General features: G+C 37.2%; 1 protein-coding gene across 10 annotated transcripts in view; it reads left to right on the forward strand.

The window, feature by feature from the left end:
* Positions 1-15,830, forward strand: part of DMD (dystrophin) — a 2,228,404-nt gene that overhangs the window by 1,573,424 nt on the left and 639,150 nt on the right. For all 10 annotated transcript variants that reach the window (XM_061410475.1, XM_061410469.1, XM_061410467.1 and 7 more), the window contains one exon: positions 5,564-5,681. In XM_061410475.1, coding sequence (XP_061266459.1) covers positions 5,564-5,681 — 118 coding nt within the window. The remainder of the gene's footprint in view (positions 1-5,563; positions 5,682-15,830) is intronic.

The raw sequence follows: 15,830 nt of genomic DNA on the forward strand, positions 1-15,830 counted from the left end.
GATACTATATATATATGTAATGTTAGAATGATAAATGATAAAATGTGGCAAAATATTAACAGTGAATCTAGGTAAAGGGTACATGTGAATTCTTTGACCTTTCTTATGACTTTTCCATAAGTTTCAGATTATATAAAAGTAAAGTGAAGTGAAAGTGAAAGTCACTCAGTCGTGTCTGACTCTTTGTGACCCCATGGACTATACAGTCCATGGAATTCTCCAGGCCAGAATACTGGAGTGGGTAGCCTTTCCCTTCTCTAGGGGATCTTCCTAACCCAGGGATCAAACCCAGATCCCTACATTGCAGGCAGATTCTTTACCAGCTGAGCCACACACAGGAAGCCTATATAAAAGAAAAATGCTTTTTAAACGGTATTTCTTGAGTGAATGAAGGACAAAAGGCTAAACCACAGTTAGAAGGTGCTTATGAAGAAGTTACCAACTGAGATGCTGGTAGAACATTCAGAGAAGTAGGGAAGTTCTGCCCAGCAGGAAAATATCCAAGTCAGCTTACAATGCACATGAGAACTGAGGAAATGGAGAACGATAAAGACAACTTTGAATCTGGCCCATCTATTTGCAGAGGTAGCCTAATGCAAGAATAGAAGCCAGAATTAAGGTGCTCAGTGAGGCAGTTGAAAGCTAGACAAATTAGCATCCTCACAGGTAAATCTCTTTCGATTACTAGAAAGACTAAAATTTAGAACCCACCTGACTTAAATGATGATTTTCTTCCAGACAAAAAGTAATTCTGTAAACTCTCTCACCTTGTCAATCTTTAATGTTAATTTTTTAAAGTTGTAAATAAGAGTCTAAGGTCTCCATTTTTACATAATATGTAAGTTGGATTCATGCTTATTTCCTGAAAATGGCAACAACTGAAAATCACCATAGGCCTTTGTTCTAAGTTTAACTATGTGAAGATTGTTGATTTTTGTAGAAAAATACTAAAAATATAACAAGTTTCTGGTTAAGGTCTTTGCTTAGACATATAAATACTAAATATTCAACTACACATATAGAGTTTTCTATTGGAGTATTATTTAGGTAGAATTTCATTTTAACAAATGCCATTACAAAGTGTAATTCTTTCTAAGAGTCTAAAATGACCTACTTTTGGTATGCATGGCTCCATTGTTTAGCTGCTTTTTCATAGGATTGCTGTTTATAACCACTTCTCTCAGCCCTGGGGAGACTTAGTAGGATTAACGACTTCTGATTCACTTTGTATTTGAAGATCTTTTTTTTTTTTTTTCCCTCCATCTTTGCTCAGCTAGTGGAATCCATGATGAATTCTCATCTCCAAGGGGTAAGCTGTTTTTAGCAAAGCCCGGTAGCTGGCTTATGACTCCTTAGAAATAGCATTGATTCCTTTCTTTGTGCTTGTTTCTTCCAGAATGATAGATCCATGTAGATGTGCTCAATTATCATGCTTAGGTACTGTTAAGCATGTAATAGTTTTAGTTTTATTCACTTAAGTTATAAGTATCTGTTCTCATATAAGAAAAATAAGCATAATTAGCATTCTACTGGTTTAGTATGACAAATATAGACCACTAAACCCAAAATAAAGCATTTGAACAATGGAATACAACTGGAGGTCAAATGAGGATGAAGATTAGAGGAGAAAGAGAGTACCATTTGCTACCAGATTGGGGGCAGAAAATGGAATTTTGTAGATGGATATTTTGGAAGTGGGTAGTATGAGTAATGATTAGATCCAAAGTGTGCTCTCATCTGTGGGTAGCTCAGATGAAGGTCATTGTATTTGAGAATTCATAGGATTATGAAACTAAGTTGTCAAGTCAAAGAAATTGTGATAGCAAATAGAGAACACTCAAAAGAAAACCAAATGAGAAGAAGAAATAGTTGTTCTTCCCATTGCGTGCATGTGTCCTGTTTTTTAGCAGGAAGATCTTTCAGTCACTGTATACTATCTTAACAAAAAACAATGTTAAATGAATGTCATATTCAAGTCCTTCCCTTTAGTTTTGGAAAGAAAATTCCTATTCTGCTCTACTGTGAAACCACTGTTTAATTAGAATATTCAGTTCAGTTCAATCACTCAGTCATGTCCGACTCTTTGCGACCCCATGGACTGCAGCACACCAGGCTTCCCTGTCCATCACCAACTCCCGGAGCCTACTCAGACTCATGTCCATCGTATCAGTGATGCCATCCAACCATCTAATCCTCTGTATTCCCCTTCTCCTCCCGCCTCCAATCTTTCCTATTGGCATCTCATAAATCCCATATATATAATATATATTCACACATTATTATTATTGTACAGTTTCTTTTTTTGAAATGGATGTTTGTCCATGTTGACCAGAAAGTAGGATAGAGCTATAATTTTGTTTTGAAATATTTTAGAAAGGCATAGTTTTATTGCAGTCATGAATCTCCTTGGATTTTTAAGGAGGCTGCTTCAAAGGATGTCATTAATAATCTTCTCAGGTGCTTACAAAGTATGTGTCTGTCAGCAGAATTAGAGAATCACCCAACTAGAGAACAGGTTTCACAATACCCTGAGACCTATTTTGTTCATTAGAGAGGAAAATGGCTTGTTTTAAGTCTAAATTGACATGCTTGCTAATTTCATCAGTAAAAGCTGTTCATTGTGGTCAGGTTTAATTTAGAGCCTGGTAAGGTTCAGATTAAAGTTGATCAAGTTACTTCTACAACAGACTTCTTAAACGAACTTTGTAATCCTAAAAGAAGGGAAAAATCATAGCCATCCTTGGGATTATATATCTAGAATTTAGATGCAAAAAATGGCCTGGTTGTTTGAGGATAGGTTAATATGAAATCAAAGGAAAATGACAATAAGGATCATCTTTGCTATATAAAAATTTCCAAGTGTCAAAAACACAAATTTTTACTTAAATTGCATAAATCATGCCTAATGTATTTATTTACTACTATGTCCATAAGACCTGAAACAGTGCCTAGCACTTGATATTTATAAAATGAAAGAATGAGTCAGTAAATAAATGAATGTTTGTACTTTGCTAGCTCTGGCTCTTTGCATTTAGAGGGGAAGATTTGAATTTATGGTTTCTGGGTAAGTCTATTTTTCAAAAATCTATTATTGAATGTATTATACATTTATGAGTTAGGAATTCCAAAGTAACTTTTCGGCTTGCTGTGTCACAGATGACCAGAGTGTAACATTCTAATCCTGGAAAGTATCTTTTGTAAAATCTGTCTGTGACTATATGGTTCCTACGTTAGAATTTGTTCAGGACTCTCCAACTGACTTATGCCACTTACTTCAATAGCTGTCTTTGGCAATTTGTTCCATATTTCAAACACACTTTTGTGTAAAGAAACCATAAAAGTTAGAAACCTGAAAATTGGATTTTTCTTCTGAGCAATCGCAGCTTACAAATGTGGAAAATTTGTTAAAAGTTAACCCCTTCAATTTTTCAATACAGAGAGGGGAAAATGCTCAAAATAGATGGGCAATGTTTGGGTAAGTTCTTCCCATTATTTTAATAGCACTAAAAGCAATTGAGCTCAAATCACAGGCCTATTTCTTACCTCTTCACAAGAGAAACACTACAGAATGATCAAAACTTGGCCTTTCTAAATACAAAAGTCTTTAGAAAATCAGCACCAGTCAAAGGGCACAGTAGATAACTAATTTCCGTGAACTTTACCATCTACCACATTTCACCTCTTGACTTTCATTGGCCTCATGTGGTTGTAGAAAGAGCATAAGATTTAAAACCATGAAGACTTCTGGCTTAGTTTTTTTAGTGTGGTTATTAGGAGAATAAAAATGAGGAAACGTGTAAAACATCTGTCACATAGCAGTTTTAAAGTAATGCTCACCAATAAAATGTATTCAGTTTTAGTACAAGGACAAAGAAAATACCTTACTTTTCCCAAACTTCTTTGAAAATATCAGTGGAGTTTTGGCCTTTCGTATAGAGAGAATAGATGATAGAGGCAATAAATTGACACTTGAGGGAAGGAGAACATTGCTACCTATAAAGTATATATTGTATGGTCAGGCTGCTCAAGATGGCTGTTCTCTTGCTCTCTGTATGTCCCTGACTGACCAGTGCCTGCATCACTTCTACCCTCTGCACATGACTGACTTTCCTATGTACAGTACCTGGCGCAGGCCCTGACTGGTGATTGTGTTTATCAAAGACGCAATGAGGGGCGTGCCCTCTACTGGTTTCCCTGATAACTAATGAGCCCATCTGATATCATTTCTCCTGTAACTAGCCATACCTCCTCCTCTCCCCAGTGAAGATTACCCCCACTTGCTACCCACCTTCTGCTATACATGGTAGGGTGTCACCCCAGGACCTTGCTTCAGACATGTAAGCTCCCCCATCCATTAGACCACTGATGCCTCTGTCGCTGACTCTGGGCTCTTTTTTCAGTCATGAAGTTGAGCAAATGCAGGTTTTGTGGATCTGTGGGGTGCAACCCAACATATATATATATATATTCCTCTATACTGAGTTCCTATATATATGAGGAACTGATATATGGAGGAACTGATACACACACACACACACACACACACACACACACACATATATATATACACTGATATATATGGAGGAACTCAGTTGGAATGTTATCTTTCATATATATATATATGAAAGTGAAAGTCGCTCAGTCATTTCTGACTCTCTGAGACCCCATGAACTATACAGTCCATGGAATTCTCCAGGCCAGAATACTGGAATGGGTAGCCTTTCCCTTTTCCAGGGAATCTTCCCAACCCAGGGATCGAACCCAGGTCTCCCACATTGTAGGCAGATTTTTTACAAGCTGGGCCATAAGAGAAGTCCATATATATAGTTGGCTTCATTCTCTTTGGTACTTTGGTAAAAGCAGTATTAAAGTCAGTTTTAATACAAAATACAAATACTAACTTCTAGTCTGATACTTTCTAAGCTTGCCTGATCATGAGCATTAGAAAATTTGTTAAAAATGTTGATTCTCAGCCCTCCTTAGAGCCCATTCACTCTAAAGTGAGGCAAAGGAATCAGTTGAATCTTACTAGAGTCAATTTTGGGAAAAGATTAATTTAGCTCATCTACATCATCTTCTCATTTTATAGGTGAGAAATTTTAAGCACAAAGAAGTTAAATAAGTTCTCTCTCTTAAATCACTTCTCTGTCTTTTCTGTTTCTAAAATATACACCTCAATTTTGACACTGCACAGCATGAGATTACAAGTATAAATAGCCATCAGTGTCTTAAATACATTTTCATAATTTAGAATTACATTGGTTATTCGTGGCACTCATATACTGGTGTATGTAAACCCAGGAACACTGAAATGACTCCATCTAAGCTCTTAACTAGTGAAGCAAACCCATAATCAAGATTTTCACTTGAAATATTTTTGGTATCGAAAAATGAAACACATTTCTTGTTAAATTGCTGTCTGTAAAGCCTAACACATTAGAGATTTATATCTAATAACACCTTGTTTTATTTCTAAAAGTGCCTTGGTTGGTTTTTGAAAATTACCCATAAAAGGAGTGCACAGTACTGGAGGAACTCAGGATTGTTCCATTTGTTCCTTCAGGCAACACTGCAGGACTTGGAGCAGAGGCGCCCCCAGTTGGAAGAACTCATTACTGCTGCCCAGAATTTGAAAAACAAGACCAGCAATCAAGAGGCCAGGACCATCATTACTGATCGAAGTAAGTCTTTCTTTTAACAGGCACGTGAAACTTAGGGAAAGATGTATGAAAAGCTTCTGTGATGGCTTAAGTTCATACACCTCCATTATGTTTATAAAAATATTGAGACTATTGTAACTAAGGTTTTTCAGTCCATAATGTTATCTTTCAATAACCGAATGTAATTCCAGGAAATAGATAAAAGATAAAATTCATCAACCCAGATTTATGTCATTGCAAAGCATGAAGTGGCGAGCATGGGTGTGGCAGAACATCCCCTCCTCCTCAGTTGCCATGTATCTGGGCTGGCATCCACGGAGATGCCGTTCTCTCCCTCATATCCTTGGTTGTTGGTTCAAGGAGGCGGTTTCTTCCAGGACCGTTTTTTTCTTTCCTGTCTGCAGTGGCACTTTCAGATCTGGATGTCTCTCCGCTGCTTGGTTGCCCTCATTGTGTAATATCAGAGATCTTTGTACCATTCCTCATGCCACACTGCAGGGGAGGTAGTGGGAACTTAGAGAGGTTTTTTAAGGTCTACCTGCCTAGACATTGCACATACTTTCTTTACACAGGATGCTTCAGAGTGACTGTGCTTGGGGTCAGAAAGAGGGCTAGAGAGGAGAGAGAGTAAAGGAAACTGCTCTCCATCACATTTTTCTCAAAGGCTCTTCTTAGAAATAAGGCTGAGGTCACCTCATCTAGCAAAGTTTCTTGGATCTCTCTGGGTTTCCGCCCTTCCTTCCCCCTCTCTTCCTTCCAGGGATACATACTGATACTAAATTGTCTTACTTCCCCTGCAATGCCCCCTTATGTCCCTCCCCACATGCGGAGGAGTGTTTTCTAGTGCAGGAGAGGGGAAAACCTTTGTTTAATCATTCTTTTTTTCCTTCTAAAGCTTTGTCCTACACCAGGCCTAGGCTTTTGAAACTTAAAAACCAAGAGTCTATCTCTTGATAATATACATTCTGTTGTGTCAACACTTCCCTAAAGAAGTAAAAAACAGAGTGTCTGGCTGCCAATATGTTGGGGGAGGGGAAAGAGTAACAAGAATTAAAAGCTCTGGTTAATATTTTGAAAGAAACATTTAATATTCAGAAAATAGTACTCATGCTTGCATTTATTAGGTAAATAGTGTTAATAGCTATTATTTTGTGGAATGCCTCCCATGTATCAGGCAGTATATGAGATGTGTATGTATAAAATATTTACAAAATCCTGTTGGCTAAATTTCATAATCCCCATATTATAGATGACGAAACGGTTTCAGAGAATGATTAATCAAATTGTTCATGCTAACAAAACAAGCAAAGAGCAGATCTTGGAATTTGCAAATGTCTCTTTCTGGCTTAGAAGTGTGTTCCTTTTAAAATGTTTACCACTTCACATCTTGTTTGGTTGTTTTTGTTAATGACTTTAATCACTAGGACTAGGACTAAAGACTATTTCAATCTGCAATTATGGATGTTTAGATTCACTTCCTGAAGACATTTCCTCTTTGAGTTGTAGTGAATATTAATTAAAATAGACTCTTCTTGATTTTGAAATTTTAACTCTTTATTGTTGATCAAACAATGTATTTGGATATATGCTGATGTATTATTAGGTGCCAGTAGCCACTACAACAGGCTCCCCAGGTGGCTCAACAGTAAAGAATCCACCCGCCAAGCAGGTGATGGGGGTTCTATCCCTGGGTCAGAAAGATCACCTGGAGAAGGAAATGACAACCCACTCCAGTATTCTTGCCTGGGAAATCCTGTGGACAAAGGAGCCTGGTGGGCTACCATCCATGGGGTTACAAAGAGTTGGACACGACTTAGGGACTAACCAGCAGCAGCAGCCACTACAGCAAGTAAAGTAAATCTTAGTAGCTTAGAACAGTAGAAGTTGACTTTTTTATTCTGGTGTATTCCACAGTAAGCAGCCCATAATGAATTCATTCAGGGACCCAAACCCCTTCTAACATAGAACATCAAAGTGTTATGCATTTAATTGGGCGGGTGAGGAACCAGTATTGACCACTGGAATTTACTATGAGCCATGCCTGGAAGTCGTACACATTACTTTCTTCATAATCTGTTGGCTGGAATTTGTCACAGGGCCACATCTAACTGCAAGGGAAACTGGAAAATATTATCCAACGTTGAGTCCAGGAAAAAGAGCAATTAATTTAGTAAGAATCTAGTCAGTCTCTTTCACAGCTAGTTTGGATAGGAAGAATGTGCTTAAGTTCTATAATTATGTGTAATGTATAGGATGTCATTTCTATAACCAGCCATACAAGAGCAAAATTGCCTTGTAATGACCAACATAGATAGCTGTCCAACTGACAGAGTGTTCCTCCCTCATAGTAAAACCATAAGGCTTCCCTCACCAGGCTGAGACACACAGGCCCAAAAGAATGAATCTTAATGAATGAATTATGAGACTGAATCCCCACTACACAGTTAAGTACTCTGTTTCTTGCCTGAGAAATATGGAAATTTGGCTAAGATGTTTATGAAAATCTGAACACACTATATAGAAAGTCATTTGTTATTTTTCAAAATAACTTCATTTTTCCTCTAAGAGGAAAATAACACTAATCTATTTTACAGTATCCATTCAGCTTTGTCTAAACAGTTTCCATTATCCCTTGCAATCCTTTTTAGATCTTGTATTACACTTTTTCATGATGTAGATTAGCATTGAGTGACCAGAGGGCAGGTTTGTGTATCTCTGCTAATATCCAGTGATTTGAATAGTTCTGCTTTTCTTAGCTTTTGTCTTTTAGAAATGAATACCTTTATGAATATTTTCAGCATAGTGGAAAGATTCCAACCCAAATGGTCTAATAAAGCATTTTCTTAAGAGCAAGTGCCTGTTGAGACTTGTCATGTTGCTTATTAAGAGCCTAAACCGGAATCTTAGTTCTAAATATTCCTGGAGCCTCTATTGCTGGTACCAGGATAATTCTGACAAGATATGTTTATCTAAACAATGTCATTTGCAGCCTTGCTATACTTCAGTTTATCTCTCCATTTGAAATCAATAAAATAGGATGGAAATTCAATACTCATAAAGTTTCAATCGTGTTCAAAATAGAATTTTTCTTGGTATAGATTTGGTTTTCAGGGAATGTGTAGAAATAAAATACTAGCTCATAAAAGTGTATTTTCTTATTTGAATATTTCACTATTCCCTTTTTATTGCCCTGAAGCTTCTAGAAATACTTAAAAAGGAATCAGCTAAGTAAAGAAAAATATTCATAAGTATATAATACTATATTGAAACATGCGTCCCTCCTTGGTAAATCCCAATTCATAACTTTGAACAGTTGGGAAAATCTATGCATAGTTATTACATTCTGTCAGGAGAAAAGTCCAGTAAAAAGCAATTCTTCTGTCCTGGTAATACCCATGCTAAAATCTCAAGTTAATTGGGTCTGCATAATACCAGCCATGTTTCACTCTATAAAACTGTTTCCATGGTATCTGTTGTTTTCAGGTGATTATATTGATGGAAATCATGTTGTAATAATCAAGGTGAAAGTGTAAATTTCATTCTAAAAGCAGTCAGGTGAAAAATTCCCCTCGCTCTGTCTGATGTTTAAACTGTTCATTTTCCATGACTCCTTTGGTTGCTGAATGTGTCAACCATTCCTGGTCATTTTCTTCTGCAGAAGTGCTAGGTCAGGAGACCAAAAACAGATAAGAAGGATCTAAAATTGCTCCCTTGGAGGTTTCTGAAATATGCAAAACTCGTGTGTATATGTTACTACTGCAAATCTTAGTACCATAGTACCTCTCATAACAATGAGGAGGATATGGAAAAAAAGAACTGCTCTTTTACTGTTCTGTTTATTCCTTAAATAATATTGATGAACATGGTTTATCTGACATTTGTATTTGAGAACTTTGCTTTTATACTTCTCCTTCCATAACCCCCACCATTGCCATTTTAAAGATATATGGCAGCGGTCCCCAACCTATGTGGTACTAGGGACCAGTCTCATGGAAGACAGTTTTTCCACAAACATTGCTGGGTGGGATGGTTTCAGGATGATTCAAGTGCATTACATTTATTGCACTCTCTATTTCTATTATTATTACCTCAGCTCCACCTCAGATCATCAGACATTAGGTTCTGGAGGTTAGGGACCCGTGATCTATGGCAATAGCACATCCAGGTATTAAGGGCAAGCTGCCTGGGCTGGCCACTTACTATCTTTGTGACCCTGAACAAACAACTAATCTCAGTAAATTATCGGATCTCAGTTTTCTCCTCTATAAAATAAGATTACTTCTGTCTACTTCAAGGTTAAGAGAATTAAATGAGGTATTACATGAAGAGCACTTAGATCCCAAACATAGTAAGAGCTCAGTGAATGTTATCTCTTGTTTTAATTATAATCTGATCGGGTTTTGTTGTTGTTGTTGTTGTTGTTGTGACTTTATTTTTTATTTTTTTATATTTTATTTTATTTTTTAAATTTACAATATTATATTGGTTTTGCCATATATCAACATGAATCCGCCACAGGTATACATGTGTTCCCCATCCTGAACCCTCCTCCCTCCTCCCTCCCCGTTGAATGCTTAGGGGAAAACATTTAAAGTATTTAATGATCTCTTGCTCAGATGGTAAAGAGTCTGCCTGCAACACCGGAGACCCAGGTTCCACCTCTGTGTTGGGAAGATCACCTGGAGAAGGAAATGGCAACCCACTCCAGTATTCTTGCCTGGAAAATCCCATGGGTGGAGGAGCCTGCAGGTTACAGTCCGTGGGGCTGCAGAGTCGGACACAACCGAGCCACTTCACTTTCTTTACAAACTGTCTGATTTTTTCACTACCTTTCTTTATATATATATATATATATATATATATATATATATATATGTATATATTTCAATTAGAGGCTAATTACTTTATAATATTGTATTGGTTTTGCCATACATTAACATGAATCTGCCACAGGTGTACATGTGTTCCCCCATCCTGAACCCCCCTCCCACCTCCCTCCCCATACCATCCCTCTGGGTCATCCCAGTGCACCAGCCGCGAGCATCCTGTATCATGCACTGAACCTGGACTGGCAATTCCTTTCACATATGATATCATACATGTTTCAATGCCATTCTCCCAAATCATCCCACCCTCGCCTTCTCCCACAGAGTCCAAAAGACTGTTCTATACATCTGTGTCTCTTTTGCTGTCTCACATACAGGATTATCGTTGCCATATGTCTAAATTCCATATATATGTGTTAGTATACTGTACTGGTGTTTTTCTTTCTGGCTTACTTCACTCTGTATAATAGGCTCCAGTTTCATCCACCTCATTAGAACTGATTGAAATGTATTCTTTTTAATGGGTGAGTAATACTCCATTGTGTATATGTACCACAGCTTTCTTATCCATTCGTCTGCTGATGGACATCTAGATTGCTTCCATGTCCTGGCTATTATAAACAGTGCTGCGATGAACATTGGGGTACACGTGTCTCTTTCAATTCTGGTTTCCTCGATGTGTATGCCCAGCAGTGGGATTGATGGGTCATATGGCAGTTCTATTTCCAGTTTTTTAAGGAATCTCCACACTGTTCACTATAGTGGCTGTACGAGTTTGCATTCCCACCAACAGTGTAAGAATGTTCCATTTTCTCCACACGCTTTCCAGCATTTATTGCTTGTAGACTTTTGGATAGCAGCCATTCTGACTGTCTTGAAATGGTACCTCATTGTGGTTTTGATTTGCATTTCTCTGGTAATGAGCGATGTTGAGCATCTTTTCATGTGTTTGTTAGCCATCTGTATGTCTTCTTTGGAGAAATGTCTATTTAGTTCTTTGGTCCATTTTCTGATTGGGTCATTTATTTTTCTGGAATTGAGTTGCAGGAGTTGTTTGTATATTTTTGAGATTAGTTGTTTGTCAGTTGCTTCATTTGCTATTATTTTCTCCCATTCTGAAGGCTGTCTTTTCACCTTGATTACAGTTTCCTTTGTTGTGCAGAAGCTTTTAATTTTAATTAGGTCCCATTTGTTTATATTTGCTTTTATTTCCATTACTCTGGGAGGTGGGCCATAGAGGGTCCTGCTGTGATTTTTGTCAGAGAGTGTTTTGCCTACGTTCTCCTCTAGGAGTTTTATAGTTTTTGGTCTTACGTTTAGATCTTTAATCCATTTTGAGTTTATTTTTGTGTATGGTGTTAGAAAGTATTCTAGTTTCATTCTTTTACAAGTGATTGACCAGTTTTCCCAGCACCACTTGTTAAAGAGATTGTCTTTTCTCCATTGTATATTCTTGCCTCCTTTGTCAAAGATAAGGTGTCCATAGATGTGTGGATTTATCTCTGGGCTTTTTATTTTGTTCCATTAATCTATGTTTCTGTCTTTGTGCCAGTACTATACTGTCTTGATGACTGTGGCTTTGTAGTAGAGCCTGAAGTCAGGCAGGTTGATTCCTCCAGTTCCATTCTTCTTTCTCAAGATTGCTTTGGGTATTCGAGGTTTTTTGTATTTCCATACAAATTGTGAAATTATTTGTTCTAGCTCTGTGATAAATATCATTGGTAGCTTGATAGGGATTGCATTGAATCTATAGATTGCTTTGGGTAGTATACTCATTTTCACTGTATTGAGTCTTCCGATCCATGAACATGGTATATTTCTCCATCTATTGGTGTCCTCTTTGATTTCTTTCACCAGTGTTTTATAGTTTTCTATATATAGGTCTTTTGTTTCTTTAGGTAGATATATTCCTAAGTATTTTATTCTTTTCGTTGCAGTGGTGAATGGAATTGTTTCCTTAATTTCTCTTTCTGTTTTCTCATTATTAGTGTATAGGAATGCAAGGGATTTCTGTGTGTTGATTTTATATCCTGTAACTTTACTATATTCATTGATTAGTTCTAGTAATTTTCTGGTGGAGTCTTTAGGGTTTTCTATGTAGAGGATCATGTCATCTGCAAACAGTGAGGGTTTTACTTCTTTTCCATTCTGGATTCCTTTTATTTCTTTTTCTGCTCTGATTGTTGTGGCCAAAACTTCCAAAACTATGTTGAATAGTAGTGGTGAAAGTGGGCACCCTTGTCTTGTTCCTGACTTTAGGGGAAATGCTTTCAAATTTTCCCCATTGAGGATAATGTTTGCTGTGGGTTTGTCATATATAGCTTTTATTATGTTGAGGTATGTTCCTTCTATTCCTACTTTCTGGAGAGTTTTTATCATAAATTGGTGTTGAATTTTGTCAAAGGCTTTCTCTGCATCTATTGAGATAATCATATGGCTTTTATTTTTCAATTTGTTAATGTGGTATATTACATTGATTTGCGGATATTGAAGAATCCTTGCATCCCTGGGATAAAGCCCACTTGGTCATGATGTATGATCTTTTTAATGTGTTGTTGAATTCTGACTGCTAGAATTTTATTAAGGATTTTTGCATCTACCTTTCTTTTTAAAAAATGGAGAAAGAGTTTTAGAAGATCAAAAGAAGAAAGTTGCTTTGGAAAAGATGGAATAATCTATATAAATAGAATTAAGCAAATATTTGAGAAAACCTTTATGTGAGTGATAATACAAAAAGCAAGGCAATTTATGTAAGCTATTTCAATATTTACTCTAACCTTAGGAGGTGGGTTTTATTATAGAGACAGAAAACTGAAGCTCAGAGAGCTTAAGTAACATGCCTACAGTCCTAATAAGATGTCATGTGAGGTTCTAGGATTTAAACTGATGTCTATGTAATTCTGAAACCTAAGGCACATCAAATAGTAAAGGCTTTCTAGTCAAAAAATACAAAGAAATATTTACTTGAAAACTTAAAATATTAGGAGTAACCTCAGTTTTCTATAATCTGTATATAGTGTTTTACTTCTCCCATTTATATTGTTCTGTTCTATGCATTTGCATGTCTAATTATAGAATTGTCACTTACACGTCTTGGAAATGTACACAGTACTAGTTGTTCAATCTTGACCAAGTAGATTCACTTCTCTAAGCCATGGTTCTGTCATCTGTCATGTGGGGTTAATGATGATACTTAAGCTAGTAGGGTGATTATAAAGATAAAATTATGTGATGTTTCTCAACTGAAGACCTGGCATATACTAGATGCTCATTAAATGGTAGATACACTCAAGATGAGATGAATTTGATGCAGAAAAACTGGAGCTGGGAGAATATGTAGGGGAAACCATAAGTGAAAGTGAAAGTTGCTCAGACATGTCCCACTCTTTGCAACCCCATGGAATTCTCCAGGCCAGAATACTGGAGTGAGTAGTCTTTCCCTTCTCCAGAGGATCTTCCCAACCCAGGGATCAAACCCAGGGTTCCCACATTGTGGGCTGACAGATACCAGCTGAGCCACAAGGGAAGTGCAAGAATACTGGGGTGGGTAGCCTATGCCTTCTCCAGTGGATCTTCCTGACTCAGGAATCTTTGATTCCTGGGTCAGGAATCTCCCACTTTGCAGGCAGATTCTTTACCAACTGAGCTATCAGGGAAGCCCTAGGAACTTCAAAACAAAATACCAAGTCTTAAGAGAGAGTTGTTTCTTTCAAATTGTTTTCCCAGCTAAGACTTTTGCAAAGTGGTCCAGATTGACTTTGTATAAATTTTAAGAGAATGAATTTGTATCACATTGCTTAAAGAGCTGGTGTACAGGGCTGTAGAGAGGAGAATGCTCTACTGTACAAGAATGAAAATACACTCACAGGATTTTTGAATTAAGTGACAATTTTATAGCAGCTTTGTCAACCCATAATTCATTGCTGCAGCCAAATGTAAGAAATCCTTCATGGTGAAATAAAAAGACTTTGTTATTCTCCACATTTTTATGAAATCTCTATTGCTAATGAAATGCCAGCCAATATCTTCCTCTCAGGTATTGTCTAATAGAGAGTTGCTTATTTTAGAAGAAGTGGATTCAAGCATATCAATTTCCTTCTTTTGACATCCAGTACTTGCTGTCAACTGTTATAACTATTACAAGCAGCTCTCAAAATTCACACCCACCAGGATGCCTCTGGCAACCAAGGAATTCAGTTCAGTAAATATTTGAATGCTTACTCTGTGTTAGTTAACATCAGAGGTAATGGAGGGGCTATAGGGAGGAATGATTCAGCATTTGTCTTAAAAGAGCTCAAAATCAAATATGGGTATTTGGACAAGTGTATCTGGGCAAGGCAATCTAGGGTAAGAACTTCAGTAGAGAAGTATTACGAGATGCAGAGAGATCACACAAGAGAAAGGGAAATTGGATCTGAACGAGAGGGTCTTGGCATGCTACCCGGAGGTTAAATTTTGTCTAAAAATTCTACATTTGATTAAGATTTTGAGAAGAGGAAGAAGCTGGAGAGGAAAGAGTGTATCAGGAAAGAATGATAGGAGAATATGTAATTAGACTTACTTGGTTAGCTATGGTATAATGGATGAATTTATAGGAGTATGTGTGTGTATATGTGTGAGCACAAAGTTCAGGGAGGATAAGGCAGTAGACAAAGTCCGTGAGAGCAGTTAGGAGCCACGAGAACCTGAGCTAGAACAGGGGCATTGGAGTGAAAAGAAAGAACTGAATTAAGATATCCAGTCGACCTAGCATTAACAGAATTAGGACATTGATTCGATGTCTGAAGATCTAAGAGAGTGCTTGCCTTGAAAGATTTTGAGATTCGGTGCTTCGAAAAATGGTAATATCATAACCAGAGAGAACTCAGGAAAAGGAGTTGATTATGGGTGATAAAATAATGCGCTTAAGATATAGACGATGACCAGAATGAGAAATAGTTGAAAAACAAGAGGGGGCTTCAGGAATGAAGTCATTTCTAGACAGATTTGGAAGTTACCTGGAGTGAATAAGCTTACATAGAGATAGGGTGCTGAGTGAAAAGCAAAGCAGACCTAAGGAAGAGCTTGAAACTTGGTTTACATGTAAGGGATGTAAGAAGAGTTAGCACCGCTCCCCAGAACCCCCACCAGTGGCAACTTGCAATATGTTATAGGTGCATTTAGACACACATTGATGAATGAGTATATAAGCTTTGCACTATATTTTGTTTTCTGTATCTTCTGAAGTCCAACTAGTCTAATAGTAAAAGTTTTGGTGCAGTGGACCTTGATGTTATACCAAGGGCTAAACAAAATAGCACTTTCTCAGTCCTACTACAAAATAGGATTTTAATACATAGTCTAT

The sequence above is a fragment of the Bos javanicus genome, chromosome X, assembly GCF_032452875.1.
Source record: "Bos javanicus breed banteng chromosome X, ARS-OSU_banteng_1.0, whole genome shotgun sequence".
NCBI lineage: Eukaryota > Metazoa > Chordata > Mammalia > Artiodactyla > Bovidae > Bos > Bos javanicus.